Raw genomic sequence first — 27,409 nt, forward strand, 5'->3', positions numbered from 1 at the left:
GACGATTGGTCAGGTCAAGGTCTTTGCCCATTCCCGCGGCTTTCGCATTGCCAATATTCCCTGTCACGTATGTGAGATGGTATGCGTGAACGAGTGAGATGATCTGGTGGCTGCTTTAACTCACCTCTGTCAAGATAGGACAGGACGTATAGAGTACAAACAATGGGAAGCACTCGTCGATCGAACTGGGTCAATGTCAGATTGGCTTGATCCACGCGCGACAAGCGGAGCTCACCTTCTTTCGGATGAAAGATTGTCGGTCATCGGAAATCACGACTTGAGCATCGCTCTTCCCAGAGGCCGTAGTTTCAAAGTGCTGGCAACTGAGCAGCTGTTCTGGATCTTTCTCTCTCGACATGATGCTTTACTCAATCAGTGCATGTAGATATCAAAAAAAGAAGGCCTTCTTCCAGCAAATGCGAAAGGAAATCGCGGAAATAAATATACCTCGTATAAAAAACTGCCGCTCACCAACAAACTTAATGATTGCAGATGCATATTAGTTTTGGGAAATCCGGGGTACCCCACAGGCAAGGGGGCACCAATACCTGACGACACACTAGGTTCCCCGCCTCAATTAATTCCATGGCACAGACACGAATGTGAATGATGAGTTTTTAATTGGATCGGGTGATCAACTTCCTCTGCCTGCAAACCCTCGGTATGATCAAGTCGAGCGGGGGAATCAACCGCGGACGGATGGTGCCAAATACCCGCGTTGAATATCCGCTCCATGCATCGCGGCGGCAACTTGCAGAAGGACCCACTGCCGATATCGCCTTTATATTCACAATTTAAAAGGCTCTGCTTCTCTCATTCTGACTTCATTGTTTTCTGAGTAACAAGCAAAATCGATCAAGATGTCGGCAAGCACTGTCCCCTATCCTTTCCAATTCGAACCTCGCGAAAGCTCCGGCCCGCAGGATGGACGTACCACGACTGTGAACTTGACTCTGAGAAATGTTCGAGGCAAAATCCCATTTGAGCAGACATCACACTTGCGTACGATGATGCTCGAGGCTCGCAACGATCCTACCAAGATTCTCGCCCACGCATGCACTTATGACGGGCTCTCTTCGCGCCTAGTCGAAGAAGCAGGCTTTCCCATGGTCTTCTTGGCGGGATATGCCGTGTCCTCGGCATATGGACTGCCCGATGCAGGGTACATCTCGATGCCCGAGCTGTGCGACAAGATTCAGGAGGCATACCGGCAAGTGTCCATCCCCATCATGGCCGATGGAGATACTGGGTACGGAAGTCCTATGAATGTGAAGCGAACTGTGGAGAGCTTTGCAGCCGCAGGCGCAGCGGGCGTTATGATTGAAGATCAACAATGGCCTAAGCGTAAGTAAAAATCCTTTTCTCAACCTCTTGGAAACCTCACGTTGACCAAACCCAGGCTGTGGACACACCAAGGGAAAGAGCGTCGTCTCCCGTGAAGAGGCCTACGCTCGCATTCAGGCTGCAGTCGATGCCCGCAATGAAGGAAGAGACATTTTCATTCTTGCCCGCACGGATGCATTGATGCATGGCTGGGATGAAGCTATGACTCGCGCCAAAGAATTCAAGCGTATTGGAGTCGATGCGATCTTTGTCGAGGCTCTTCCCAATCGCGATGCCATGAAGCGGTGTGCGGAGGAAATTGATATTCCGATCTTTGCAAACATAATCGAGGGTGGAAAGACCGAGAATATCTCTGCCAAGGAGCTCGCAGAGTTGGGATACAGCGCGGTCGCGTATCCTTGGACCTTGGTGGCGGCTCACTTGAAAAGTGTTCGGGAGGCTTTGGATGGACTCAAGAAAAGCATGACAGTGGGCGCACCTCCCATGATATTGACATACGATGAGGTGTGCGAAGGTGTCGGGTTCAACAAATACTGGGTAAGTTTCATACTCACTTTGCCTTTCGAATATTGTCAGAACGTAGCTAATCAACTTTTACCCAGGACCGAGAGGAGAAGTACAAGTTCTAGAGCAGATATGATGAATTTACTCCTTACCGTATCGTATATCACCTTTGTCTCTATTGTCTCCTGTCCATTCACTTTCTATGTAAGTCCTGGTGGGTCTTGTTTAGGGAGTCTTCGGAAATTCGTTGGGTGACAGGGGACCGTAGACCCCCAAACGCGCTAATGCAGATTCGGTTACTCTATAAACAAGCTCAGCTAAGCCTTAATGTGACTAGGCAATCGCCACCTCGTTCTGACTGAGCTGGTGTCGTGATCTCAGTCGATAGCGCGAGCCTAAACCCAGCTCAGTAAGTGACCTCTGCCCCTCTACCCCTCTGCCCCTCATTCCCTCTTTTCTCCTTTTCTCTTCTCATCTCCCACCTTTCTCAATCTCGCACATTTATTATCTTCTTCTTCTCAAACCATCACAATGGGCTTCTTCAGTGGTGGGTGATTGAATCCCCAATTAGTTCCGCCATCAGCTTGTTTAAGGCTTCCTTTTCAGTCACTAATGCTTTGTTTACCACAACTAGACGACTCCGATCAGGCGAACTACGCAGACCAGTGGAACGCATCCAACCCCCAGGAGCATGATCCTTCCTTCGCCCACGAGCTGATTGCTGGTGCCGCCAGCTTCGAGGCCGCCAAGGCCTACGAGAACCACGTTGCTGAGAACGGTAAGCACGGATTCTTTGTAACCCCAGTTTGCATCGTGGAACAGGAGAAAAGATCAGCAGCTAACAAGGTAAATCTCCTTAATAGGTCAACCTCCTAACCACCAGATGGCCAAGGAGCTCCTTGCTGGCTTCGCTGGTGCCTTCATTGACCGTGAGGTGGAGACCAAGGGCCTGGATTTCATTGATCGTGAGAAGGCCAAGCGCCAGGCTGAGGAGCACTTCAACAACGTCGATCCCAGCCAGTATGGCTACTAGATACCTGGTCGGAACTCAAGGCTTGCCACGCGAGACATGAGTGGTCCATAGCAAATAACAATAAAACATGAAACTCTTGTCAAACTCGAAGCCCGGTTTAGGATCCGTAATCACATGTAAAATACCGATTCATTAGTCATTCAATTTCGCTTGCCTTTTCCAACAATAAAGACATAAAGGATGATGTTCCTCTGCTGAGTAAGGAAGGAAGTTAGGGTACTGGATTTTCGTTACAAGGCAAGAAAGCAAGCGCTATTATGCAATGATACTACCAGTCATTCTTGTAAGATTAACGATGTGTTCGAAGGACTTTCCCTGAATCTCACATCTTAGATCGTGACAATTGTGAAAGAAGTTCGACTTGATCCGGAGCATGACGGCATGCGATTCTCAAAACATGAGGTCCAATTTGTGTGGAAATCAGCATAAGAGCCGAATCTCACTCTACTGACGCAATAGAGTCTAAGTACAGATCTACCCGCACATTCGAACGCAGGATTACGGGAGTGGTGGCATGCCAACAAGTTGATCAGCTCCCTCAGTTGGACTGAGCCAACTGACGCGTCCGTCAACGTATATCTCCGCCTTGGGCTTGTGTTCATTGAGAACGTTGATGTCGTCTAGTATACCAGCCCCGAGGATGACTATGTCATGAGGAGTTCCGGTGGATGTCACTTTCCCTCCATATAGCGGCGTTCCTATGATCACTGTCAATCAAAGCCTTGCCAAAACTTCCTTGAAAAGCAGATACCACAATCTGAACAGAAATAATTCTTTATATAGTTTCCACTGTCCGCCGTTTTTGCGACTTCTTTAGGACTTCCAGTGATTTTCAGATCGGCATATTTCACGACAAAATTATAAGTGTAGAGGCCACCGGTCAGTTTACGACAATCTGAACAGTGGCAAAATCCCTATTGATAGAAAGTATGATGTTAAGTTGATGACAGCAATCCATCTCGCGTATGTACACTGACCGTCGTTAAAGGCTGGCCACTGTATTCAATCCGAATATTTCCGCAGAAACAGCCGCCAACAGCCATTTTGAAAGAGAAAGTCTCTGGTGCGATGATGGTACATAAGACAAGGGGGGCTTATGAACAGAGATTATGAGATGATTCACCTGAAATCGGTGCGGGCGAACTATTGCCCGCAGCGTAGTATCAGCACACGAGCCGCTTACAAAGAGATTAATGATTAATGTTGGCCCCCAACAATAGAATGTTGAGTATGAAGATTTGGTCGGGCTTCGAAGGCATAGGGGGCCATTGCTGCTTTTGACTTGGATCAAGTTCTTGCTAGCGTTGTATGACGGTTCGGCTGCTGCAACTCGCTACGCTATCATTTGAGCTTTGAATCGTCACTCAATTCGGGTCTAACTATAAACACAGCTTGAATATGCCGGAGTGAGATGTTGCCGTATTCCATGGTGTGCGTGAGGCTCTAGCCACTGCTGTTATCAAGCAATGCTGCAGGAGCACGGATACTAAGGCATTATGGAGGGGTAGTGAAGTAGGAATTTAGAAGAATGTCGTGGAGGATGATGTATGTATATTGGCTACGTCAGAAGAGTTGACTCTAGCGGTAAAGCTTGGAGAATTCAACAGAAAGCATCAATTGCTATTCTCTACTTAAATATGGATAAATGTGACGATTGGAAACCAAGGACGCCATGTTTGAAGTGACCATAATTCCGAGATCTATCGCTCCGGCTGGGCCCGAGGACGGCCTGTCTCCCTTGGTAGATGGCAATTTGGCGGCCAAGTCAATGATCTTCAAAACTTCATTGCCAAGCGAAAGTATAGAAGACTCAAGAGGAATAGAGAATAGTTGGCGTTTTTCTTAAAAACAAATCATTGAGAAGGGCAAAAGGTTCCAAAAAGCTACTTGTCAGCCCCACTTTTAGTTTGCGCCCTCTACATGACATCGAATAGTCCAGAAGGCCGACACCGACTTTGTAGTCATCCCATGAGATCTTTTAAAGACTTAAAACAAAGCGTAAAACCTGATTCTTTGAAATGATTCATTTTTATCTGCTGAAAACTATATCCATCCATCACATCCAACTCTTATTCATCACTTCTGCGCCCCCGAATCCCCATAATGGGAGACACGGAACTCACCAGCCGCTCCTTCACCATGCGGACCCATCGCCCGGGTGACATAGGCTTTATCACTCATCGCCACGGAGTACTCTACCATGAAGAATTTGGCTGGGATGAGCGCTTCGAGGCTCTCGTTGCCCGCATTGCCGCAGATTTCATTGACCAGCTCGACCCCGAATTGGAGCGTTGTTGGATCGCCGAACGAGAGGGGCAGTTTCTCGGATGCATCATGCTACTGAAAGATCGACCGCAAGAAAAAACGGCGAAACTTCGCCTGTTATTGGTGGAGCCGAGTGCTCGGGGCCTTGGTGTTGGTCGGGCCTTGGTACGACAGTGCACTCAATTTGCAAGGGAAGTGGGCTACGAGAAGATTGTGCTGTGGACTCAGAGTACACTAGTGACGGCTCGGCGAATATATAAGAATGAAGGGTATCAGCTTATAGAAACGGAAGAGCACAGTACCTTCGGAGTCAAATTGACGGGCGAGCTTTGGGAATTGAAGCTATAGACGACGGGAACAGGACAGTTGGAGCTGAAACCAACCCGGGAAACGAGCTTGCCTAGTGCGGGGCCAAAGCTACATATGAATCATGTTGAATAGAAAAGAAAACTCTTGAATAAGTAGTCTCAAGATCTCAGATATCTATAATGATTGTACGATTGAGAGTAAACCAAGTATCTGAGCCTGCATTGTTCTTGTCACGACTGGTAGATAAATGAATCTCATCTTTGGCATGCCAGAGCCGTGCAATGACTTCGATTTCCGGAACCTGGCAGCCCAGGAGTGACTCAAAAGTCGAAATGATATCTAAATTGCATTTCAACGACTGCTTGAGCTGGGGGCAAATCATAGGATGACCATGTGGCATACCAAAATAGACGTCTAGATTGACATCGATCCCGCTCGCTCTTAAAGCCTTCGCGTGGATCACTCCGTCATCGCGCAACGCATACATACCAGACACTTAAGTTGACATGCCTATCGCATATTCGTATCACACCGCTTGATGGATCCAGGACGAAGTGGAGTGACTCATGGAGCTTTGCGCGTCTGAAATTGACTATGCGGTACAGGGAAGAGATCATTGTCTCCTCGCATGGCTTCTGCAGCATCTACCCGATTAATAAATATGGCAAGCTTAAGTGGACGTTGAATGTTGTCAATTAACCCTAGATCGTCGCCGGGTCAAACATGAGGCGAGCTCGAGGAGCAACCTCTTTTTCCAGCATGATGTGAAACTCGTCGGGGTCACGAACAGCACAATCATGCTGCATATCCATGAAGAATATGATAGTCTTTTCTCAGAGGGTAACACAGACTACGGTCGGCCTCATACTGAAATTTGACTTTGTCGCAAAAGACCGCTTCGCTCGAGCGTCGCCTCTGGGACGCGCAGAACGTGGTCTGCGTCCGGTCCCGAGTCAGCTACCAACCCCGATCCAAAGTCAATGTCCCTGTGGGCCACGGCGCAATATCAACCAATGAAGAACGCAACGGCTTCGGCGCCGTCGCTATGTGAGCGTGATAGCGTGGTTTGAATTCGATAACCTAATGCAGCAGCGCTTCGATCAGCATAGACAGGCAAGCTAACCCGCACACCGAATTTTTATGCGTGCCAGGCGGGGTCCCGGTTCGGCAAGGGGTTGGTAAGAGGCATTTGCGAGTTGGAATGAAAAAATATAAGAGCGGACGAAAGTGAACCTTGGTGATGACGAGCAAGATCTCCGAAAAGTGGCTACGGGTGCGCGGAATAGATACTGTACGAGACCGAGATCCGCATGAGTGGAGCTGGAAGCTACCTACGTGATGGTGAGGCCGGAGCCGCTTCGACCGAGGTTATTCGGGTGCAAAGCTGTTAGCCCCTGCTAGCCTGCGCCTTAAGCAAGCTGTTCGTGAGGGGCCGTCCGTAGCTTCCGTTGGATTTAATGGCATCGTGCCAGCCATGTCATGGAATCACTTCGAAACCGAGGGCGCAGGTGTCAGGCTATACCGTGCCCCATCGCGGACCCATGGAACTTGTTAGGACGAGCCTTGGACATCCGAGGCCACCGAGTTTTTTATTGTTCTATTATTTCCCTTTTATAAAGCCCCGATTTCGGGAAAAGTAGAGCAAAGTCGAGTGTGCCGGGCGAACCGCCAGGCCGTGTTTGTACGAGCATCAGATCACGCTGCAATCAGTGCAATTGACAGGTGGAGAAACGTCCCTTCAGGTATTTGGCCCCTTATTGGGTCCCATCTATCAGAGGATCAAATGGATGGATCCTAGTGATGATTAGTCTTCTTAGTGCATCTCTAGTGCGTCTTTAGGACCGTCGCGCATTAGGCTCCACTTTTTTTTTTCCCCTTTCGCTGGGGAGCTTTCCACTTGGCTTGACTCGACCCTGTTGCGACCGCGCAGGCGAGTCATGCACACCGGGTCCGGCTGTCATACATAGCTCTTTGCTCTTAGTTCTCCGTACTGTGCAATACAAGAAAAAGCGGATCAGCCAAGGTACCTCAGACCCGGATAGCTTCACCGCATGTTGGACACCAGTGGGGACCCAGTGGCCCAAGACGACAACGACTGGCCATTGGGCTGCAACGGAAGTCCAATTATCCTGAATCGGTACTAGACAAATGAGCCAGAGGAGCAGACTTGGTCAGAATGGAGTAAAGCACGAGTTGGTCACTGTGACAACCTTGCCCCACGCTGTGAATCATATGCGCCTGTGTTGTACAGTCGAATTGGGCATCCGAGTTTTTTTTTTATCGTGCTCCCCGACCTGACCTCTTCTCTACACCTCTACTCACACCTCTAATAATACCATTTTGTTCTGCGAGCTTAATTTGTACAGTTGATCCAGCGTTAGTGCTGCTTTGCTGGTCAAGTTGCAAATCATTTGTCGCTTTTCTCTTCACCTTTTCACGACCTTTACGAATTGACAACCGCCGGCATGGCGACCGCGGCGATCCAACATGGTGCGCCTCGAGCTTTATATGTTTATCTTACAGCCTGCTAATGATGAGAATAGTCTCTGATGAGACTCTCCTCAAAGACCCTGTCTCCGTCGAGCCCATCACATCCTCAATCGTCGATAAGTCCGCCGCCAATGGCGACGCTGAGACTGAGGTTCCAATGACCGCAGCCCAAAAGAAGAAGGCTAAGAAGAACGCCAAGAAGAAGGAAAAGAAGGCCGCCGCCAAGGCCGACGAGAATGGCAACGACTCCGCGGACGTCTCATCCTCGCAAGAGGTCGAGCCCACTGAGTCGATTGCGGAGACCGCCAAGACAAAGGAATCCGAGCCTGTCGCTGAATCCGAGCCTGTCGCTGAGGCTGAGAAGCCCACCGAAGAGGCTGTCTCCGAGAAGCAACCCGAGCCCACCACTGAAGAATCTGCCGAGCCTACTAAAGAGACGCCTACATCCATCGAGGCCGAGTCAGAACCCATCACAGAAGCCCCCGTGGCCGATATTCCCAGCAAGAGCGAGGAGACTGAACCTGTTGTAGAGGCAATTGCCGAGCGCGTCGCGGAGGAGTCTCAAGTCCGCTGAAGCTACCAAGGAGTCTGTGGAAAAGACAACAGAGCCTGCTGCTGAGAACTCGCCTGAGGCTGTGACAGAGACGGTCGAGACCCCCGCCGAGCAGCTCGCCACAGAGTCTACAACTGAAGGATCCAAGCCTGAGGAAGTAACCCCGGAGATTACTGAGGCAGCTCTAGTCGAAGAGACTCCTGCCGACGAGTCCGTCAAGGAGACTGCCAAGGAACCTGCCGTGGAGACTGTCTCCGAGTCCAAGGAAGAAGTTCCCGCTGAAATCCCTGCTATTGAGGAGCCCAAAATTTCCAAGGAGACTGCCGAGGAACAGCCCGCCATCGGGGAGTCAACCGAAGCTCCTAGCACTGAGCAACTCGTTGAGGAAGCTCCTGTCCTGGAGACTGTCACCGAAGAGGCCTCCCCCAAGCCCACTGAGGAGACGACTATCGCTGCCCCGGCTGAAGACAAGTTCGAGACTGCCCAGAAGACCGAAGAGTCTATTCCTGTTGAGATCAATGAAGAAGTTGCGGAACCTAGCACCGAGACCACTACCGCCGAAGACGCCGTTGCTGAGCAGACTATCGAACAGCCTGCCGTTGCCGAACCAGAGCAGGAAACTACCACGATTGAGCCCGAAGCTATTCCTGAGGCAGCCGAGCCTACTCCCGCCCCCGAGATTGAGGACTCAAAGGTCGAGGAGACTCCCGCAGTTGTTTCCGAGCCCGTTGAGCCCCCTACTACCGGAGAGGCTGCTGTTGTTGAGCCTACTAAAGAGCAGTCTACCGAGGAGGCTAGTGAAGCGCCGAAGGCCGAGGAGTCCATCGAAGAATCCGCGCCTCAGAGTACCGAGGAATCCGCCGTGGCCGAATATGCATCCGAGAAGACCGTTGACCCCGCTGCTGAGACCACAGCCGTGGAAGCTCCTGCCGTTGAAGCTCCCGATGAAGAGCCTACCGAGAAGCCTGCCACTGAGTCTCACGTTGAGGCCATTGCGGAGACAGAGATCAAGGATTCTGCTGAGGAACCTGCACAGCAGATTGCGGCCGAGCAGACTGAGTCTATCCCCGCTGATAACTCTACCACCGAGGAGCCTACCAAGGAATCAGCTATTGAAGCGGCCAAGGAGACTGTGACTAAGCCCGTTGCTGAGCCTGTCGCTGAGCCTGTCGCTGAGCCTGTCGCTGAGCCTGTCGCTGAGCCTGTCGCTGAGCCTGTCGCTGAGCCTGTCGCTGAGCCTGTCGCTGAGCCTGTCGCTGAGCCTGTCGCTGAGCCTGTCGCTGAGCCTGTCGCTGAGCCTGTCGCTGAGCCTGTCGCTGAGCCTGTCGCTGAGCCTATCGCTGAGCCTACTATGGAGTCTATTGCTGAGCCTGTCGCTGAACCTGTCGCTGAGCCTATTGTGGAGTCTATTGAGGAGTCTATTGCTGAGCCCACCGAGCCCGTCACTGAGCCCGTTGTAGAGCCTACTGCAGAGCCTACCGCAGAGCCTGTCGCTGAGCCTGTCGCTGAGCCTGTCGCTGAGCCTATTGCTGAGCCTATTGCTGAGCCTGTTGCTGAGCCTGTTGCTGAGCCTGTTGCTGAGCCTGTTGTTGAGCCTATTGCTGAGCCTGTTGCTGAGCCCGTTGCTGATCCCGTTGCTGATCCCGTTGCTGAGCCCGTTGCTGAGCCCGTTGCTGAGCCCGTTGCTGAGCCCGTTGCTGAGCCCGTTGCTGAGCCCGTTGCTGAGCCCGTTGCTGAGCCGGTCGCCGAGCCGGTCGCCGAAGAAGCCTCTAAGGAGGACCGTCAGCGAAGCTCCCGTCGAGCCTATCCTTGAGTCTATCCCTAAGTCTATCACTGAGCCTGCTACAGAGACCGCTGCTGAGGAATCTACCAAGGAAGCAGTCCTTGAATCTCCCGTTGAGCCCATCACGGAGACTGCCGCCGAACCCGCTGTTGCAGAAGCCCTCACCCAGGAGCCTGAGGTCCCCAAGGCCGAGGAACAGAATGTTGGGGAGACTATCGCCGAGCCCGAGGCTTCTACCGCTGTTGAGGCTACTCCTAAACAGGAGACTAAGGCTGCCGAGGAGCCTGTTGCAGACGCCACCGCGGTTGAGGAGGCTAAGGATGAACCCGCCGCGATCGAAGAGCCCGCAGCTGAGCTCTCTGCAGCTGGACAGAAGGAGACTGTCGATACTCCTGCCGTTGAGGAATCCGTCACAGAGCAAGATGCTTCTGAAATTCCCGCTGGCGAGGAGAAGTCCGAGGTCCCCAGCGAGGCAGAAGCTTCCAAGGAGGAGGTCACTGAAGTGCCTGTTGTCGAAAAGCCTGCTCACGAGGAAATTGCTAAGACTGTCACTGAAGAGCCTGTCGAGATCTCTGCTGTCCAAGAAGAATCCAAGGAGGTTGCCGCCGAGGAGCCCACAGTGGCCGAGCCCGTTGTTGCCGCGGCTCCCGTTGCCGAAGAAGCCACCATTACTGAGGCTCCTGTCGCTGAGGCTCCTGTTGCTGAGATCGATGCCACTCATGAGGCTGTTATAGAGGAGCCCGTCAAGGAAGAGCCAATCGTCGAGGAGCCTGTTCAACAGGATCCCGTCGTTGAGGAAAGCGTTAAGGATGTTGTTGAGGAGACCCCCGCTCCTACTATCACTCATGACGCTGTTGTTGAGGAGACCTTTAAGGGAGAGCCCGTCCTCGAGAAGCCCGTTCTGGAGACTGTTGAGGAGCCAATTGTCGAGAATACAACCAAGGATGAGCCTGTGATTGATGAGCCAGTCGTCGAGGAGGATGTCAAGCAGGAGTCCATTCCGGCTGTTGAGGAACAAAGCTCTACTGAAGCTGTGGAGCCCGAAATTACCCCTGCTGCTGAGCCATCTGTGCCAGTGGAGGAGACGCATGTGCAACACCAGGAAGTCCCTACCCCGACAGAAGAAGAGCCAGTTGCTGAGGCCCCTGTGACTGCACAGGAGCCTGAAAAACAGGAAGAGCCTGTGCAGGCCGAGGAAGTTCCAGCCACTAAAGATGAGGAGAACATCGCCATCGCCGAGGAGACTCCTGCTCAGTCCGAGGCTCCTGTTGAGGAGTACTCCGCTTTCCGAGAGCTGACGCACGCCCCCAAGGAAGAGACTACGGAACCCGCCAAGGACAGCGATATCGCCGCCGAGGTGATTGGCGCTGGAGCTGCCGCTGCCGTGGCCGGGGTCGCCGCCGTCGGTGTCGCCTCTGCGCTGCACCAGGAGTCCAAACCTACTCCAGCCCCTGAAGCCGAGCAGAAGTCGATCATCGCCGAGACTAAGGACGAGCCTACGAAGGCCCAGACTGAGACTGAAGCCCCAGAAGAGTCGCAGCCCGATAACAGTAAGCTGCAACCCTACGCTGCCTCGACCAACAACGGGTCGGTCCCATCGTTCGAAGCTGATCTGGTTCTCACAGCTCTTGCTGTTGATCGTGAAGCTCTTCTCAGCAAGCTAAACCAACCCTCGACCGATCAGCTGGCCAGCATGACCAGTGAACAACCCCAGACTTCCGCTCCCGCCAAGCAGCCCCAGGTCGAAACCGAGGAGGAGCCCACTCAGAAGTCTATCGAGACTCCTGCCCAGCTCGCTCCGGAAACCGCCGCTGCCAACGACGCTAATGAGGAGGATGCTCGTCCCACGAGCCAGAACCGGTCAGTGACTGCTGTTTCTTTGAATAGCGCACCTGACAACTGGCTCAAGGCGTTCCTGCGCACTATGTTTGTGGGATTCTTTGGAACTATCTTTGCGCCCTTCCGCCGTCGTGGCAAGGACCGCAAGTAAGATTGTGACCGAGATTCCCCCATCCTTGATGCTCTGCATGAAGGGATCCCGAATTCAATGAGAAAGATACGCATTGAATCGCAATACTAACCTTGATTCACCAGGGCCTCGTTTTGGACAACTCTTGCTGTGATCCCCATTCTTGCGATACTCTGGCGCACGTTTTACCACTGATAGTCCCTTCACCTTGTATTTGCAGGAAGGATTTTGATTGAAAGCAAAGCAAAGTCAGAATGTTCTTTTGCGCTTGATTCCCCTGTATTGATTACGATTTTCCTTCTCTCTCGGATTTTGACTTGCTTTCTGTTTCGCTTTATGAATTTCATTTGTCGTCTAGCATATTGGCGAGCTTGGCCGGCCTTGAGATAGATCGAGAAGCGGTCTTGCATCTCCAATGTGTATGACATTTACGATTAGCCTAATGAACTGGATGAATTATTTTGACTAAGTGCCTGTATGCTACAGTGCTCTTGCAGACTGGGACATTCTATTGATGTACCTTTCAATGTTCACATGGGCATGCCATCTTTTCTTCGTTTGCTTCCCTTGACCTCTCTCTTTCTCTCTCTCTCTCTCTCTCTCGTCCCTCACTTCTCTGATTCACACTTCCTTATCATCTTTTCTCCTCTCTACAGTCGTTTCTTTTTCTGTTTCTGGGCCAGTCATCCATTCTCCTGTTTTATTTCATGTCACCTCAGGATGTTTGGACCATTTCCTCCATTTCCCACCGAACATCTGAGTCCTAGGTCCCCTAAAGGATCACCCAAAGAGTCACCCAAAAAGTCCTCTGAGGGTACCACTGTGCGGCATTCCTTGGATAGTGTAAGAGTCTCATCGACTGAAGCTCCTCCTCGTCTTGCTCGCCCTCCCATCCCACCTCCCGCTCCTGCGGCATTCGTTCTACCTGGTTCCGTGCTGGGGTCGGACTCGCCATCTGTTACCCCTGGGAACGCGTTTTCCTTTGTTGCTCGACGTAAATGGGAAGAAGACAGACATGCGCGCAAAAATTTTGGTGAGTAACGAAGCTGGTTCTGTTGCTCCAGTCCTGTCATTCAATGTTTCCGGCAAGTAACAAGTAAATATTACAGGTGACTCGCTTCCAAGCAGCCCAACTGAAGAGCTCTATCGTTCTGGCATCTGTCGTAAGACTTCATGTCTTGATTACGATAAGGACCTTGCCCTGCCCATGCCGAAACCACGGCACGTTGGTGTTGACGCCCCTCTCGAGGACGAGTCAGCTCGACCTGCACTCAAGAATCGCTCGGTGACGGATCCAATTTCCACCCACGATCCTTTTCAATCTGACTCATGCACCCCCGAAGATATGAAGAAAAAGTCTAAATTGGATCTCATAAAATCTAAGTTGAGCTTCAAGGATTTGCGGAAGGAAGTTTCCCTTGAGGATATCCGTGTTTCTCCCCCGATGCCCAAGGCTTTTGATCTCCCTACTCCGCCATTGAATGAGAACTCCAGAAGGGCCTTCCATTTTGCTGCTTCTCCAAATACCATCCCTCCCATGGCGCAGAGCAACTACAACTTCAAGGCGAAGTTGAAGCCCATCGACCAAGGTAATCTCTTCGGCTGCACCTCTCAATCCAGCACTGCACCAAGTAAAATCCCTCTTCCTCCTTCTGGAACATACACCAATGCGCATGGCATTGTGGTTCCGTCCAGAAACCAAAACCGGCGTGTTTCTAGTGCGAAGAGTCAAAGTTCTTCCACTACTCAGGATAGCACCCAGAGCAAGTCCAGCGCAGAGCACAACACGGGAGCCACTGGGACTGTAAAACGACGACCAAAGAAGCTTGTCCTCTCACGTACCTGCGTGGACATTTCTCAGAGTTCAAGCGTCTTCTGTAGAGTACCCAATCATCAATCGAACAAGATATCGCCCCCCATGCCTCGCCATCTTTCCGAGGTACCGGGCAAGACGAGATACCAGCCCCGAAACTGGGCTGAAAGAGACTGTGGTCCCTCAGTCCCACCCAAGGAGAATATTATTATTCCAATTGCTTACAAGGAGAACAAAGCTCCTGTGACCTGTTTGCCTGATTACATTCCATCCTTTCGAGAGCGCATGGAGAAGGTTGGCCTTCCGCTGGAGGAGATTGCGTATCCGAGCCGCAGCATTCCCATGCAAGTGGACGACCTCGTCGACATGGTTCACTCAATACAGAGACACACGAATCTCGGTATCAATAACCTCAACAACAAGCTGGACGAGCTCGCCAACTGGATCAGCGACCAGCTTCAGAAACAGGTCACTTCTATCTCCGACTTGGCGCGTGCTAAAGCCGACCTGAACAGCAAGCAGCTCGAAGTCTCCAAAGAAATTATGAAATTCCAGATGGAATGTCGCCTTGAGGTCGGCGTCATGGAGCGGCGACTCAATAATTTCGAAATGAAGGTTATGGATGAAGCGCAAGCCGAGATTCGTGCGTTGGTTCGCTCTTACGAGGATTTGAATTGCAAAACTGAAAACCTCATCAACGAATACTCGTCCCATACGATTCAAAAATTTATTGCTTGTCAGCACCGCAAGAATGAAGAAGTTCAGAAGGATATCACATACCTCAAGGCCCAGGATGAAAAATACAAGCTTGATGAGACTCAGAAAGAGCAGGTTGTCCGATGTGTCAAGGCTCCCATGGACGCCGCCAAGCTCCCTCCTTCCTCTTGCTCAGCTACTCCGAATCATAGCGAGCTATTAGAAGAGCTCCCCGCTATCTCAAATGAGCTGGAAGCTCCAAAGGGTCACATAGGAGCTCCTTCGTATCCCTCAATGAATGTGCAGCGCTTCAGTGAGTCGACTTTTCGCAGTACTCCACCTTTGATCACTGAACACGATCGTGACTGTGCTCTGTCTCTGGCACCTACCCCAGCGTCTGACCATACACCACTTCCTCTGCGGCCCCGAGTGTCCTCCGCGCAGGACCATAAGCCAGCCGGTACATTGCCTCGAAGCATATCCCTAACGAAGAAAGGATTTATGACTGGCCCAAAAGTCTCAGTCTCTAATGTTCCAGACCACAAAGAGAAGCAACTTGAGAACACCCCCTCCAATGCAGGAAAGAAACGATCTTTCTTTGGATTTCTCCACCGTCGTGATCACCACGAGAACATTATGGGCAGACACTCTCGATCATCCCTCCGTCGCACCGAGGGCGCCCTGCTTCTCGACGATGGCAGCTCGCGAACCTCAACTCCTACTCCACCCATTCCTGCAATTCCACGAAAAATTTCCGAACTTGCTGGTGCGGAGTCAGTGGATATCTGAAGTATTCGGAGGCGTTTCGTGTTGCACAATTCGCTATGTGCCATTCTTCGACTCTTTCTTCTCATCCAAAAAGCACATGGAAAGCGTGACGGAGATACTGAAAATACTCTCGGTAATCCTTTCCCTAATACAAAGGTCTCCTAGTTGCAATAAATGCGTTCATAAAATTTGGACTTGTTCCCTAATCACGTTTGTTAATCTTCACTACGGTCAAAACGGCCAACGTGAATCAACATTCTTACCTCGGGCATCTAGTCTACCGAGTCCGAAGACCAAGGAGTTCACTTCGTCCAAGACCAAGGGGTTCACTTCGTCACGTATCTGAGCGAGTTTCAGGGTACTGAACAATACTTGAGGTCGCAAGTTTTTCAGTAGACTAGTCAAAATTTGCTTCGATCGCGGCCAGATATGGACCAAATGCCCCTAAATCAGCGTATTTGGTTTATGTGGAAGAGAAGATGCGCTCTCATGTTATAGGCATGAATTGGGTAGGGGAATTAAAATGAAATGCAAATGAATACTGTTTATGGAAGAAGATGCCAAAGCAGTAAATGGTATCAACGCGTACATACAGGAGCCGTGTCACTTTCTCTATTAGAGACCTCTATACACAAAGACACGACTACTTCGAATCATTCATCAGCTTTTCGATATCAATGGCTGACTCTCGCACTTGCGGGCAATAATGCATGCGGAGAAGCTCGCCCTCCCATACGGAGCCTGCAAAGACATTCGTGCTCTCGATATCGTTCGCGTATGCGTTGAACACGCCATCACCTTTGCGTTCATCACTATGCCACAGAGACGAGATTCGGCGCTGGTTGTGCTTTGCGAGTTGGTTCATCAAAGTCAAGGTGGCCAACGCAGACTTCTCGGGCAGTTGGAGGGAAGTTGTCATCAGACGCTTGGCAAAACTGGCCAGGCGACTTGGTGGCGGCATACCATGTGCACGGGAGAGGAGGGAGGACTGTAGACAGCGGAGGAGCAAGACCATAGGGGTCTGGAAGTTGACCTTGTTCTTTGATCGCATGCGAGCCTGGGCATCTTCTCCGTGGGCATTGGGATCGGGAAGACGCAAAGAGGTTCCGGGGTTGTACTCGACATCGGGGTTGACGGCGAGCGAGTAGAGTGATCGGTAGAGGTGTTTGATGAAGAAGCTGAGGTCGAGGTGGAGGGTTGCGGCGGCCTTGCTAGTGTCTTGTCCTTCCAAGAGGGCGAAGGCGGTGATTGTGCAGAGCAGTGTCTCGCGGCGCGCATCGCGAGCTCTGCTCTCGGATGCAGGCGCACGCTCTTCGTTCTCATCATCTTCTTCTTCGTCTTCACCTTCTTGACCAAGTTCCTCGCGCTCGGCATGGCCGATAAGATCCTTCATTGCCTCCAACAGGTCACCGAAAAAGTCCTGGTTGATCAGACGAGCATACTTGGCCAGGCCCTCAAGCACAGGGCCCATCAAGTGTGGAATGCGCGCCTTCAGAATGCGGAAGTAAATACCAAAGACGAGCTTCAGTGTCTCGGCCTGGTTCTTGTCACGTTCCTCATGAGATACAATCGCATCCGCCTGTTTCATGTCAATCTCAACAAGCTTGCGCTCCTTCTGCAGCTTGCGCTCTTTCTTTGTGCGGAATTCGCGCTTCTGCTTCTGCTTCTTGCCATGGGGTTGCTCCTCTTCTTTCCGGTCCACGCGGTCTTGTGAGGCCTTCGAATTGAACTCGCCAAGTAGGCGAAGATGAAGGAAGGTATCCAAAACGGTCTCGTTAATATTGAAGTCTCTGGCTTTCATCATCTTCGCGAGCAGGCGCACAGCTTCTTGAGAAACGACGCCATCGTTGTCCTTTGCGAAAATATCCTCCAATGTCTCGCGGCACTTGATCTGGTCTGCATCAATCAATTTCTTGGCGAGGCGATTCACAACGATCTTGAGCAGGTCGTTGCGGAAGTTGAAATGTGGGACAGCTTGGAGCATGCTGCAGGCACAGTTGATGGCCATGCTCTTCAGGCCAGGATCGACCTGGACGAATTTGCCAGGCTTGGCAATAGTAGACAGCTTGTTGACGTAGTTTCTGTAGTTGGACACAAGGGACTGCTCGAAATCGCGCAACTTTCGCACATCCTTTGAAACCTTCGCGGTCTTGTCTTCCTCGCTAAGAGGGCGAATCCTGTAACCGGGAATTACATCCTTGAAGATCGCAGCTTGAGACGCCAGAGCGAGCTTCTTGACAGTGATCGGCGAGTCCTTCTTCTCCACCATTTCAGCCATTGTCTTGAACAGCGCAATGTTTTCTTCGGGGTCCTCGTTGATCAGCATAGCGATTCGGGCGAGGTCTTCCTTGGCCTGCATTATCTGAACCTTGATCGGAATTTTGGGCTTCTTCTCTTCAACAGCCTCCTCTTCCTCTTCGGATTCTTCGCCTTCACCGTCATCGTCGGTACCCAAGAAGCTGTCGGTTTCTTCACCTGCGTCTTCGGGTTCTTCGGTTTCTTCCATAGCTTCAACGAGTCCCTCGGAGGTCTTAATCGGCAATCGAGTCTGCTCGTTGGCTTTCTTGTTCCCTTTTCGCGGGCGGCGTTCGTAGTCCATTTCGACATCCCATTCGTTGTCGCGATTGAAGGAATTGTCCTTGTTGCGAGAGGCAGAGCCCTCCTCCTCGGCAGGAGGGCTCAAACGTCTCCTTTTCACGTTCGCACCACGCGCCATTTTGTTGTTTATCGGTGTTGTGGTGTCCGAACTTGAAGGGTCTGCGACGATTAGGCGGTCCAACTTTTTCCTTACCGCCTGTGCACCGAAACTTTTTTTCTGCCAGCGCTATCGCATTCCTTGTCACGTGTCGATAGGCATAAGTGGACGCTCTGTCATGTGATCTGTTATCGCCCGGGAAAAAAATGGCGTCTGTGTCGGCCAGCCTTGCTCAGTAACGAGTTTCACAGGCCAAGATGCGTCAACTTACCGAAGAAGAGACTAAAACATTGTTCTCAAAGCTCGCCCACTACACGGGGCGTTCTTTGAACAGCCTCGTTGCCCCCACTGATGGCGGACCCCAGATGGTCTTCCGTCTGCAAGGAAGCCGAGTAAGATCCTGCCATGATGCGCAATTGCCCAATGGAAGTCGCTCTTTGCTAACAAAACGCTCTCAGGTCTATTATATGCCCCTGTCCATTGCGAACTTGGCGACCTCGATTCCCCGCGACAACCTGTTGTCGGCTGGTACCCAGATTGGTAAATTCACAAAGACTGGAAAGTTCAGGCTCAACTTGACTTGCCTGGACGTGGTGGCTCCTCACGCCAGATACAAGGTATCTTCAGCTCGTACCTGCAGCAACTGAGCGTATGCTAACTTTTCACAGTTGTGGATCAAGGCCAATGGAGAGATGCCTTTCCTTTACGGAGGCAACGTCGTGAAGGCGCACGTGGGCCGTTGGTCCGAGACTGCCCCGAGCACAGTGGTGTCATTGTGTACAGTCAGGATGATACCCCTCTTGGATTCGGAGGTAAGATTTCGCTCGACAAAGTTCGGTCACCTTAACGTATGGAGATGTACTAACTGACAACTAGTCTCGGCGCGTTCAACCCAGGAGGCTAAGAAGCTGGACCCTACCGGCATTGTCCTCTTCAGACAAGCGGATGTTGGAGAATACCTCCGTGAGGTGAGTCGGTTCCAATTACGATGGGCTGTCCGGTTTCTATACAGAACAGAGCTAACATCAGATAGGAGGATACCCTTTTCACTACTTAAGGATGGGCCGCGAGGGCAAAAGAATCTTGCATGTTCGCATACTCGATCAAGGATGGGAGTTAATGGAGTCATTTCTATCACGTAAAAAGTCTTGCTTTGCAGTCAAATACCATCGATCTCAATATGAAACTTCTACCTCTTTAAATCTTTCCGGCCTCGCGCACATCATGTACAACCCCCCAAAAAAACAATTCAAGGGTCTTGCATTGAAGAGCTTTTGTCCCATCTCTCTTGGAAATTTTTTTGGGTCAAGGATCTTGCACACGAACCCATTTATTCTAGGTATCGTGAGTCCCCTAATCGAGGAATCACTTATGTTTGTTGCGATGTGAAGTTCTGCCTGAGGCATCAAGCTGAGTCACCACAATCAAGCCCGCGGGCGGTGATCGTCTGCATCGACGGGGAGGACATTCCTATCGCAATTGCTCAAAATCAGGCCTCATTGTAGGTATTGTGAAGTATACATCTAGTGCTCCAGGCTTTAGGCCACGCGCCATTAAATCGAGATCACTCATACCCCTACGTCTCCATCATCGACATCGCGGGGCACCAATATCAACCCCGCCATGCCGGCCTACACCGCGGCGCAAAAAGACGCCATCGACCAGTTTGTCGATTTGACGAATTCCCAGCGGACCATAGCTTCGAAGGTGAGTTTTTCTTGTATGCCCATGAGTAACGCATCAAAATCCGAACTCGGTTCGTTAGTGCGTGCGTGAGGATTGATGTTCGTTGACGGTTGGACTAACAGGTTGTTATAGTATCTGAAGCAAGTAGGATGGAACGTCGAAAGAGCAGTTGACAGGTGAGTTGAACAAGAAATTTGTCACACATTCTTTCATGTCTGCGATGCTTTATACTTTTTCTGTCTTTCTCCTATGCTTGTTTCCCGAAAGAGCACTTTCCACAAGCTTCACAGCCATGGGTATCAAACGTCGACTCGCTTCAGGTCTTGAATATGCCCTGGGCCATTCGAAAGAGAAAACTCCATCAAGCACTTTCAGCACTGCGAACCGTCGACTCAAAAGCAAGGGCGTCAAAACGTGCACAAAGCTGACAATCTCATCAAAATACAGTTTCTTCGGCAGTGATTCTTCTCGTGGCGCAGCTAAAGCCTCTCTCAGCACGATCTTTGATAAATACAGAGGTACTTTATTTCACGACCTACACCTACCTTGCAGATGCATTCTCACACTCTACAGATAACCCACAAGAGAACCCAGATGGCATTGGCATCGACGGTGCCATGAAATTCCTCAGCACCATCGAAGTCCAACTCGACGAAGTAGCCTGTCTCGCCGTCTTGGAGATGTGTCAATCCCCTTCAATGGGCGAATTCACGCGCGACGGGTTCATCGACGGTTGGAAGGATGCCCAGTAAGTCATCCATTCCTCGCAGCCTTCACAAAATCACGTATTTACCCCACATAGTTGCGACAATGAAGACCGAATGAAGGAATATATCAAATACCTCCGCAAGCAAATTCCCAACGACCCTAATCTGTTCCGCCGCGTATACCGCTTTACATTCCCTCTTTCCAGAATGCAAGGCCAGCGCAACCTTCAATATGAGATTGCCGCCGATCAGTGGAAGCTCTTCTTTACATCCGAACATGGCGGTATGCTGTGGAACACGGCCCGTACGCCATGGTTGGACTGGTGGCTCGAGTTCCTGGAGGAGCGTGGCAAGAAGCCAGTGAACAAGGATCTGTGGGAGCAGGTTGAGGTGTTCATGCGCAAGTCTCTCGACGATGAGGATTTTGGTTGGTGGAGTCCAGATGGGGCTTGGCCTGGGGCGTTGGATGACTTTGTGGACTACGTTAAGGAGAGAAGGGGGAAGGGGTCCGAGATGGATGTTGAGTAGCCTTTCCTTGCACTCTTATCTGATGGTGTCCACTACTTGTGGATACCATATGAGGCCAAGATCCACTTACGAGGGTCATGGAGGAACTTGTTCCTTGTCAAAGACTCGCGGTTTCTATGCAGACCTTTGTTTACTTTGCTCTAGATGGCAATGAAAGCATATGTGCGCCCCTCTCTAGAATCCAATATCAAAGTAGTATATCGGGGAAGGCCATTCGTCGTAAGATTGAAAAATAACATCAAGGGGTGAATAGATATTTGGTGGCGAGGGATGCATGATGTGTACAGGTTCAGAACACCGGGGAGAAAACAAAAGGGGGCATGAGGTACAAAAGAAAGGGTAAATAGCCACAAATGGTAGGTATATCGTGGTACACGCGTGTGTGTACTTGCTCGACTCATTTGCAGGGCGCGAGATTCACTCAAGGGTAGTCACGCTTCTCGTACTCGGGACCGCGACGCTGGTCGTAGCGCTTGCGGAGAGCTTCGAGGCGCTTCTTCTTGGTGTGGGTGTTGACGTAGGTGCCGATGAAGAAACCGATGATGTTGAAGAAGGGCACCCAGGTATGCTCGGGAAGGAACTTCTGGGCGAAGGCCAAGGCCAAGGGGGAGGTGACCCAGCTAACCTTCATGACGGGCATGAAGCCGGCCTTGACGGTGGCGCGAACCTGGTGGAACGTGCGCGCGCCGGCGATAACAGCCATGGAAGAGAGGTAGACGCCATTCTGGATCGGCGCGATCTACAGAAACGGGGCTCCGGTTAGCATTGTCGCGCGTCCTTGAGGATATCGCATGAAGGATACATACGATCAGGTTGCTGACGAGGATCTGGAGGATCTTAGCCTTCAGACTGGTGCGACCAGCGAAGATCTTCTGCAGAATGCCGATGAGGACGTGGCCCAGCGGGGCGGCAATGAACATGCCGTAGAGCGACATCTTGGGGATGCGCGAGCTGAAGTAGTGGCCGTGCTTGCCGACATCGTGCGCGAGCCACGAGGCGAGGAGCTCTTGCAGACCGGAGAGCACACCGGAGGTGAGCATCTTGGTGCGCAGCGGGTTCTGCTGCAGCTGCTTCAGGTAGGCCTGCGATCCACATTCTTCGGATTAGTGGGCGCGGTCGGAGATCGGGGATTTTGGGCACCACATACCTGAAGATAGCCGGTCTGACCCTTGCCACCAGTCAATCGGTCACCGATGCGATGCGCCAGACCCTCGTGCTTGCCGCCGGCAGCTTCGGCGACCGTGCGGACGGTTTCCTCCTGGAACTTGACGGACATGATGGATATGATGGGGGGGTTTAATCGGGATTAGAGATTCCGCAGGCGCCTATGAGGATGGGAAAGCGGTCAATGGAGAGACACGATAACCAGACGATGTATCGCGTGGGAAACAAGAGACAGGGGGTTGGGATGTTTGTTTATGACATGTCGGAGGGGGCTGGTCCCGGTAACCGAGGCCCGCAGGGCTAATTGGGCCAAGCTTGGGCCGACGTACCTGGTGTTTTGGGTGATACAGGGCTGGTCACGGAATTTCTGGAATGAAACCAGGTGAAAAACTGGGGTAGAATCCGTATATGAATGGGAAGCGGTCGGCCTTCGCATCGGCAGATGAGATGGGGCAGACCCCGGCCAGATCCATTGGGCGAGCTCGTCGGAGATCGGGGGGTTCCGTCGGCCATCGCGCAACTTCAGGACACTGATCCCACGGTTCTCTCAACGGGGGTGGACCTCGGAGGTTTGGACCCGTACTTTGAAGGTCGACAATTTAAGTTAATGAATCTAGGATGTCTCATCTTTTAAGTCTTGCAACAATTTAATCCCTGAACCCAATGTATTGGAATGAATTAAGGCTTTATCCTCAAAACCTTCGAAGCTGCTGCTCGGCAGTAGCAATATATACTTACCGTGATCCCCCAATTAGAAGAGCAAACTTTCAAAGGGCCTTTGCACTTTCTGAAACGTCTGTATCCCTGATTTATCTTCCTCAAACCCTTCCAGAAAGCGTTGAAGAAAATTACATAGATTTATTCCAACACAATTTGTATAAATCTGAAAAAATCTAAGCACACCTTACCTATCAGATTCCACATACGCGGGAAGACAAGCCACCGCGGCTTCTTTGGGAGTATTTACATTATCAAACTCATCAGACCTTATGAATGGACTTTGACTTGGCGGGAACCCGTCTCCCTGACGTCTTCTACGCTTCTTCTGATTTTTCTCGCATTAACAATCGCTCATATGCACGGAACCGCTTGCGCTCGAACCAAGCCAGACAAAAATACGTCCACCTGTCAAAAGCGCTTCGTGGAATCAGAATCTTCTGTTGGGGGTTGACAATCCGCCCGTGTAGAAACATGCTGCGTCAAGGCTGAAGCATGCTCTGCAGAGCACTTCTAGAGAGTGTAAAGATGGTTCACTATGCGTGAAAGCCGGCAATTGCCTCTCACCGGCACCTTAGGTGTTGATTATGACAATACCATTTAAAACTTCTTGACAGTGAAGCGGTCCCACAGCAGGTGCGTATATGAAACCTCTCTTCAAGCTGCTACGGAGCCGGGACACCGACGACTTTTGAGAATAAGCACTAGTGCAAAGTCCACGCAATATGGCACTCACAGGAACCTACTATAATTGAAACGAAGAATCCTGAGGTTACGGCGCCGTTAATGATATGCTGGGGGTTAAAATGTAGCTGGTCAGTCCGAAATGAGGTCGGAGTCAGCATTGTCGAACTTCATAATTGCAACTAAGAATAGCGTCAAGTAGGCTGTTAGTGGGTTCTACTACGTTGGATCTTCCACGCACAATAGCGTAGACCACTCATTTCACGTGGAACGTATCCAAAGCACTGTAATTCATGGACACGGCCTATTGAGAGCCCATTGTAATCTGTTTGTCGTCGTTCGACGGGTCCTTTACTTTTAAGTCCAATCAGGCGTGGACCTGCACGTTGATGCTATTTTTTACAACGCTTCATCCTTTCTATCTATCCACTTCCTCCTGCTTGCTCTTTTGCTTCTCAGAACCGCGGAAAAGTCTGTCAAGGGCCTGTTCAGGCGTGCCATTTGATCAGGGTCCGATTCAGTCATGATGTCTTCCAGGTGCTTGGATGATTTAGAATACCAAAAAATGGCCAAGCAGGCTGGCGTCAGCGACCTGACTTTGCCGGAAACGCATCAACTAACTCTCGACCATCAAATGCCTCAAGGTATGTCTTGGGCTGCAGCGAATACGACACATTTCTCAAATTTCAACATAGATGGAAGATTTCTGGAAAGCTGACATCTAAGGGTCCACAGATTCTGTGGCATGCTTGCTGGGACTTGAACGTGCTAGGCCGACCCCTGAAACTCTTGTGCAGCGATGTCCCTATGCTGTGGATGATGTTATCTGGAGAGAGGACCCAGATTTGGGTAAGTTTTCTTCCGCATCGAGTAGTCGACCTTGAAGTATCGAATCCTCATATTTAGCAGAGCATGGAAATCATCTAGATCGGATTCATCGGCCACTCCAAGTCCGTAGTGATGATGTCGCCGGCGCCAAAGGGTCAGCAATACCCTCGGCGTCGCATGTTCCTGTTCATAAGGTGATGCGTGATCCGAGCGTCACGAATCATATTGAAAGTACTAGCTCTACCCAGCTCAGTGAGGCTACAGAGCTCGACGAGGATGATCAGAAAACCTTGGGAGCGCGGGATAGTGAGTGGCCAGTAAGCGACATCATTCCGTCAGTCGAAAGTTGTTATGGGATGTGCGTACTGACTTTCGCAGGGATCAGAAGGGAAGTTTGTAATCGTTGATAAGGACAACAATTTGAACTCGGAGAGCTCATCCTATGACCTTGCATGCTCGAACGAAGGCAACACGTTGATGCGCGGAACGAGTTTCAGAAATGGAGGAGCTGGTAGCGTCCACGATAATACCCATCACAGGGGAATTCATCGAAACAGCGACAATGCCAATACTTACTCGTCCCGTTCGAACGACGCCCATGCTGGGAGATTTGGATACCCCACCAACGACGGATTGTGGCCACAGGTGTCTACCTCTCGTTACCAACCCTCTACGCCAGACTTCACGCGCTTGGCTTGTCTTCGACGCCATAGTTTGCCGCCAATCTCGAGCCCTTCCGCGTGGGAACAGGCCGAAGACGAAGATCTTACCATCGAAGAAGTTCCCCTCCGTGATTTGCTTCACCATCGCCATCTCGATAGATGGGCTTCTGATTCTGATATTTCTCACCTCGAGAATGCCACAAAGACACTAACAAAAATCAATCTCAAACGTGATCTTGAACTTCACAGCCTTAAAATCAAGAATCTCTCAAAGACATTGGCAGAAATACCTCCCAGGCGTGCTTTGATTCCTGAGATCGGTGAGTTCGAGGGTATCTCAAAAAACCCTGCAAATATTCCTCCCGGACGTTTGTCTGGCCCTGAATTCCATGAATTGAGAACCGGTCAACGTTTCCAATACTCCTCACCGACGCAAATCGACGAAATGCCTGACCCTCGCATTTTACCTGAGATGCATGAAACTCCCGAGTCAGTCCGTCATGCACGCTACCAAGCTCGTCCGGGCAAGTGTCATCACACTTCGGTTCTGAGATATTGGGTCAACGAGGACGCCCCAGAGCGGGTCTGCGATACTTGCGGTGGCACTGCTCGATTCTTGTGGTCTTGCACTGCAGACACGCCTGACTGGACTGATGCATCCCCTCGGTCTGCAGGCCCAGCCTCTGCTGTACCTGCTGCCAGCGAACATGTTCCCGCTTTATCTTCTTCTTTTGACGTTGCTGCCAACAAGCCTGCTTCGCCCGCTCCCCCTACCAACGATCCTACTCTCACTGGCTTTAGTTCCACCAGATCTGCTTATTCTGGCCTTGCTGCTCCTCCAGGCCTTGCCGGGAACGAATCTGCTTCAACTGGCCCTGCTGCCACTAGCTCCACCACTACTACCCTAGGCCTTGATATCACCATACTCGCAGAGTGGATGCAGAAGGCGATCACCAAAGGAGCGTACACCCCGGCACAAGTGCAGAAGCTCGTGAAACAGAAGTTGCAGGTGGTTGAATGCGCAGCAAGAGACCGCGCAGTCCAAGCAGAACGCGCCACAAAGACTGCCTACGCAGCACGACCGCCGACCACGGAGGAAGAGAGAACAGTGCGTGAATGGCTCGCGCGACAACCCGGCCGTGAAAGTCAGCCTGACGGTAATATTCAGGAAAATCCATGGAACGCAGGTCCTTGTCGAGCTTTCTTCTGCCCTCGATGCCACTGGGAACTCACCGAACGCTCCATCGGTCACATTGACCAAGTTGCCAATGAGTCATACGTCGTACCCCCCAACATCCCCGAGTATCTGAACCGACCGATTTCCGACGCCGCTGTTCTAAGAGAGATGCGTCCGATGCACTGGATGCGCGGGCGTGACTTTGGCCTCTGGTGGCAGGAGAATAGGTACTCATCTGGCCGAGATATGGTTCCAGTACTTCGTCACGCCCTGAGCGGAGAGTGGACTGAGGAGCAGTTCAAGTTCACCAGCTGGTGGGTCTACTGGCAGCGCCGGTCAGAACGCGAGATCGGCGCGTGCGTAAAATGGCTCGAGGCAAGAAACCTTGAACAAATCTCGTCTTTCAGTCAGTCTATCGCCGACTCTCGTTTCATTGTTCCCCGGTCGAGCGAGCGACAATGTTCTCACATGAGCATGGGCCTTGACCCAGTGCTTTCTATCAGTCGGCACCCGATCTGGGAGGAATTTGAGACACAGGAAGGACTTGTGGTCTATCCAGGCTGGGAATATTCCCTTGAGCATCGTTGGCAGGCCTTGAGCCGGCTGGAACACCAGGAGCTCACGCGGCTTGTCACGGAGCAGCGAGACGCGCTGATCACCCAGGGTGCCAGCTCCGCGCCCAGCCAGATCGCCTACTCTCCCCCCAAACTGACTCAAAAGACCACAGTCATTCGGCGGACAGAAAAAAAATCCGGACAACCTGTATGATACCTCTGACGAGGTGTAGACAAGGGTTGAGGAGAGTTTCCCGGCGATAGCGTGATAGAGGAGCTTGCTGTGCACCGGAAAAAGAGCAACGAAGACATGCCATGTACGACAGGGATCTCGAGACACTCAATAATACCGTGTGGAATCAACGACAAAATTGAGTAGATCTTATGTCCGAGGGTGTCCAAAACACGAGAATGGCGTACGAAGTATGAAGTCCGAGGCTGGGAACGTGTACGTGATACCCGCAGTGGAGCCGGCCGATT

General features: G+C 51.3%; 11 protein-coding genes across 11 annotated transcripts; 8 read left to right on the forward strand and 3 right to left on the reverse strand.

Annotated features, from left to right (window-relative positions):
- Positions 1 to 860: 860 nt before the first annotated feature.
- N7477_004476 (isocitrate lyase/PEP mutase family protein) lies at positions 861 to 1,973 on the forward strand (the record flags this gene model as incomplete). Its single annotated transcript, XM_056966139.1, has 3 exons — positions 861 to 1,344; positions 1,400 to 1,881; positions 1,947 to 1,973. The coding sequence occupies 3 exons, from the start codon at positions 861 to 863 to the stop codon at positions 1,971 to 1,973; spliced, it is 993 nt and encodes a 330-aa protein (XP_056822920.1).
- Positions 1,974 to 2,379: 406 nt separating this feature from the next.
- On the forward strand, positions 2,380 to 2,881 carry N7477_004477 (DUF3759 domain-containing protein; the record flags this gene model as incomplete). The annotated part of the gene is made up of 3 exons (XM_056966140.1): positions 2,380 to 2,395; positions 2,483 to 2,626; positions 2,712 to 2,881. 3 exons carry the CDS (start codon positions 2,380 to 2,382, stop codon positions 2,879 to 2,881), a joined length of 330 nt encoding a protein of 109 aa, XP_056822921.1.
- Positions 2,882 to 3,379: 498 nt separating this feature from the next.
- N7477_004478 (GFA family protein) lies at positions 3,380 to 3,924 on the reverse strand (the record flags this gene model as incomplete). Its single annotated transcript, XM_056966141.1, has 3 exons — positions 3,380 to 3,579; positions 3,633 to 3,795; positions 3,859 to 3,924. The coding sequence occupies 3 exons, from the start codon at positions 3,922 to 3,924 to the stop codon at positions 3,380 to 3,382; spliced, it is 429 nt and encodes a 142-aa protein (XP_056822922.1).
- A 1,060-nt stretch (positions 3,925 to 4,984) lies between these two features.
- On the forward strand, positions 4,985 to 5,494 carry N7477_004479 (GNAT family N-acetyltransferase; the record flags this gene model as incomplete). Its single annotated transcript, XM_056966142.1, has 1 exon — positions 4,985 to 5,494. One exon carries the CDS (start codon positions 4,985 to 4,987, stop codon positions 5,492 to 5,494), a length of 510 nt encoding a protein of 169 aa, XP_056822923.1.
- A 2,426-nt stretch (positions 5,495 to 7,920) lies between these two features.
- On the forward strand, positions 7,921 to 12,271 carry N7477_004480 (PT repeat family protein; the record flags this gene model as incomplete). Its single annotated transcript, XM_056966143.1, has 4 exons — positions 7,921 to 7,945; positions 7,999 to 8,429; positions 8,476 to 10,279; positions 10,347 to 12,271. 4 exons carry the CDS (start codon positions 7,921 to 7,923, stop codon positions 12,269 to 12,271), a joined length of 4,185 nt encoding a protein of 1,394 aa, XP_056822924.1.
- Positions 12,272 to 13,457: 1,186 nt separating this feature from the next.
- Positions 13,458 to 15,548, forward strand: N7477_004481 (uncharacterized protein; the record flags this gene model as incomplete). Its single annotated transcript, XM_056966144.1, has 1 exon — positions 13,458 to 15,548. One exon carries the CDS (start codon positions 13,458 to 13,460, stop codon positions 15,546 to 15,548), a length of 2,091 nt encoding a protein of 696 aa, XP_056822925.1.
- Positions 15,549 to 16,170: 622 nt separating this feature from the next.
- N7477_004482 (nuclear export protein Noc3) lies at positions 16,171 to 18,243 on the reverse strand (the record flags this gene model as incomplete). Its single annotated transcript, XM_056966145.1, has 1 exon — positions 16,171 to 18,243. One exon carries the CDS (start codon positions 18,241 to 18,243, stop codon positions 16,171 to 16,173), a length of 2,073 nt encoding a protein of 690 aa, XP_056822926.1.
- Positions 18,244 to 18,479: 236 nt separating this feature from the next.
- N7477_004483 (ribosome biosynthesis protein NIP7) lies at positions 18,480 to 19,279 on the forward strand (the record flags this gene model as incomplete). Its single annotated transcript, XM_056966146.1, has 5 exons — positions 18,480 to 18,614; positions 18,681 to 18,839; positions 18,891 to 19,034; positions 19,119 to 19,190; positions 19,256 to 19,279. The coding sequence occupies 5 exons, from the start codon at positions 18,480 to 18,482 to the stop codon at positions 19,277 to 19,279; spliced, it is 534 nt and encodes a 177-aa protein (XP_056822927.1).
- Positions 19,280 to 19,845: 566 nt separating this feature from the next.
- On the forward strand, positions 19,846 to 21,143 carry N7477_004484 (defective in cullin neddylation 1 family protein; the record flags this gene model as incomplete). The annotated part of the gene is made up of 5 exons (XM_056966147.1): positions 19,846 to 19,929; positions 20,041 to 20,084; positions 20,356 to 20,426; positions 20,482 to 20,656; positions 20,711 to 21,143. The coding sequence occupies 5 exons, from the start codon at positions 19,846 to 19,848 to the stop codon at positions 21,141 to 21,143; spliced, it is 807 nt and encodes a 268-aa protein (XP_056822928.1).
- A 421-nt stretch (positions 21,144 to 21,564) lies between these two features.
- On the reverse strand, positions 21,565 to 22,419 carry N7477_004485 (Mpv17/PMP22 family protein; the record flags this gene model as incomplete). Its single annotated transcript, XM_056966148.1, has 3 exons — positions 21,565 to 21,882; positions 21,950 to 22,225; positions 22,291 to 22,419. The coding sequence occupies 3 exons, from the start codon at positions 22,417 to 22,419 to the stop codon at positions 21,565 to 21,567; spliced, it is 723 nt and encodes a 240-aa protein (XP_056822929.1).
- A 2,594-nt stretch (positions 22,420 to 25,013) lies between these two features.
- Positions 25,014 to 27,143, forward strand: N7477_004486 (uncharacterized protein; the record flags this gene model as incomplete). Its single annotated transcript, XM_056966149.1, has 1 exon — positions 25,014 to 27,143. One exon carries the CDS (start codon positions 25,014 to 25,016, stop codon positions 27,141 to 27,143), a length of 2,130 nt encoding a protein of 709 aa, XP_056822930.1.
- Between the last annotated feature and the right edge of the window lie 266 nt (positions 27,144 to 27,409).

The sequence above is a fragment of the Penicillium maclennaniae genome (assembly GCF_028827695.1).
Source record: "Penicillium maclennaniae strain IBT 15551 chromosome Unknown utg000004l:1.0-3007600.0:1.0-3009580.0, whole genome shotgun sequence".
NCBI classification, from domain to species: Eukaryota; Fungi; Ascomycota; class Eurotiomycetes; order Eurotiales; family Aspergillaceae; genus Penicillium; species Penicillium maclennaniae.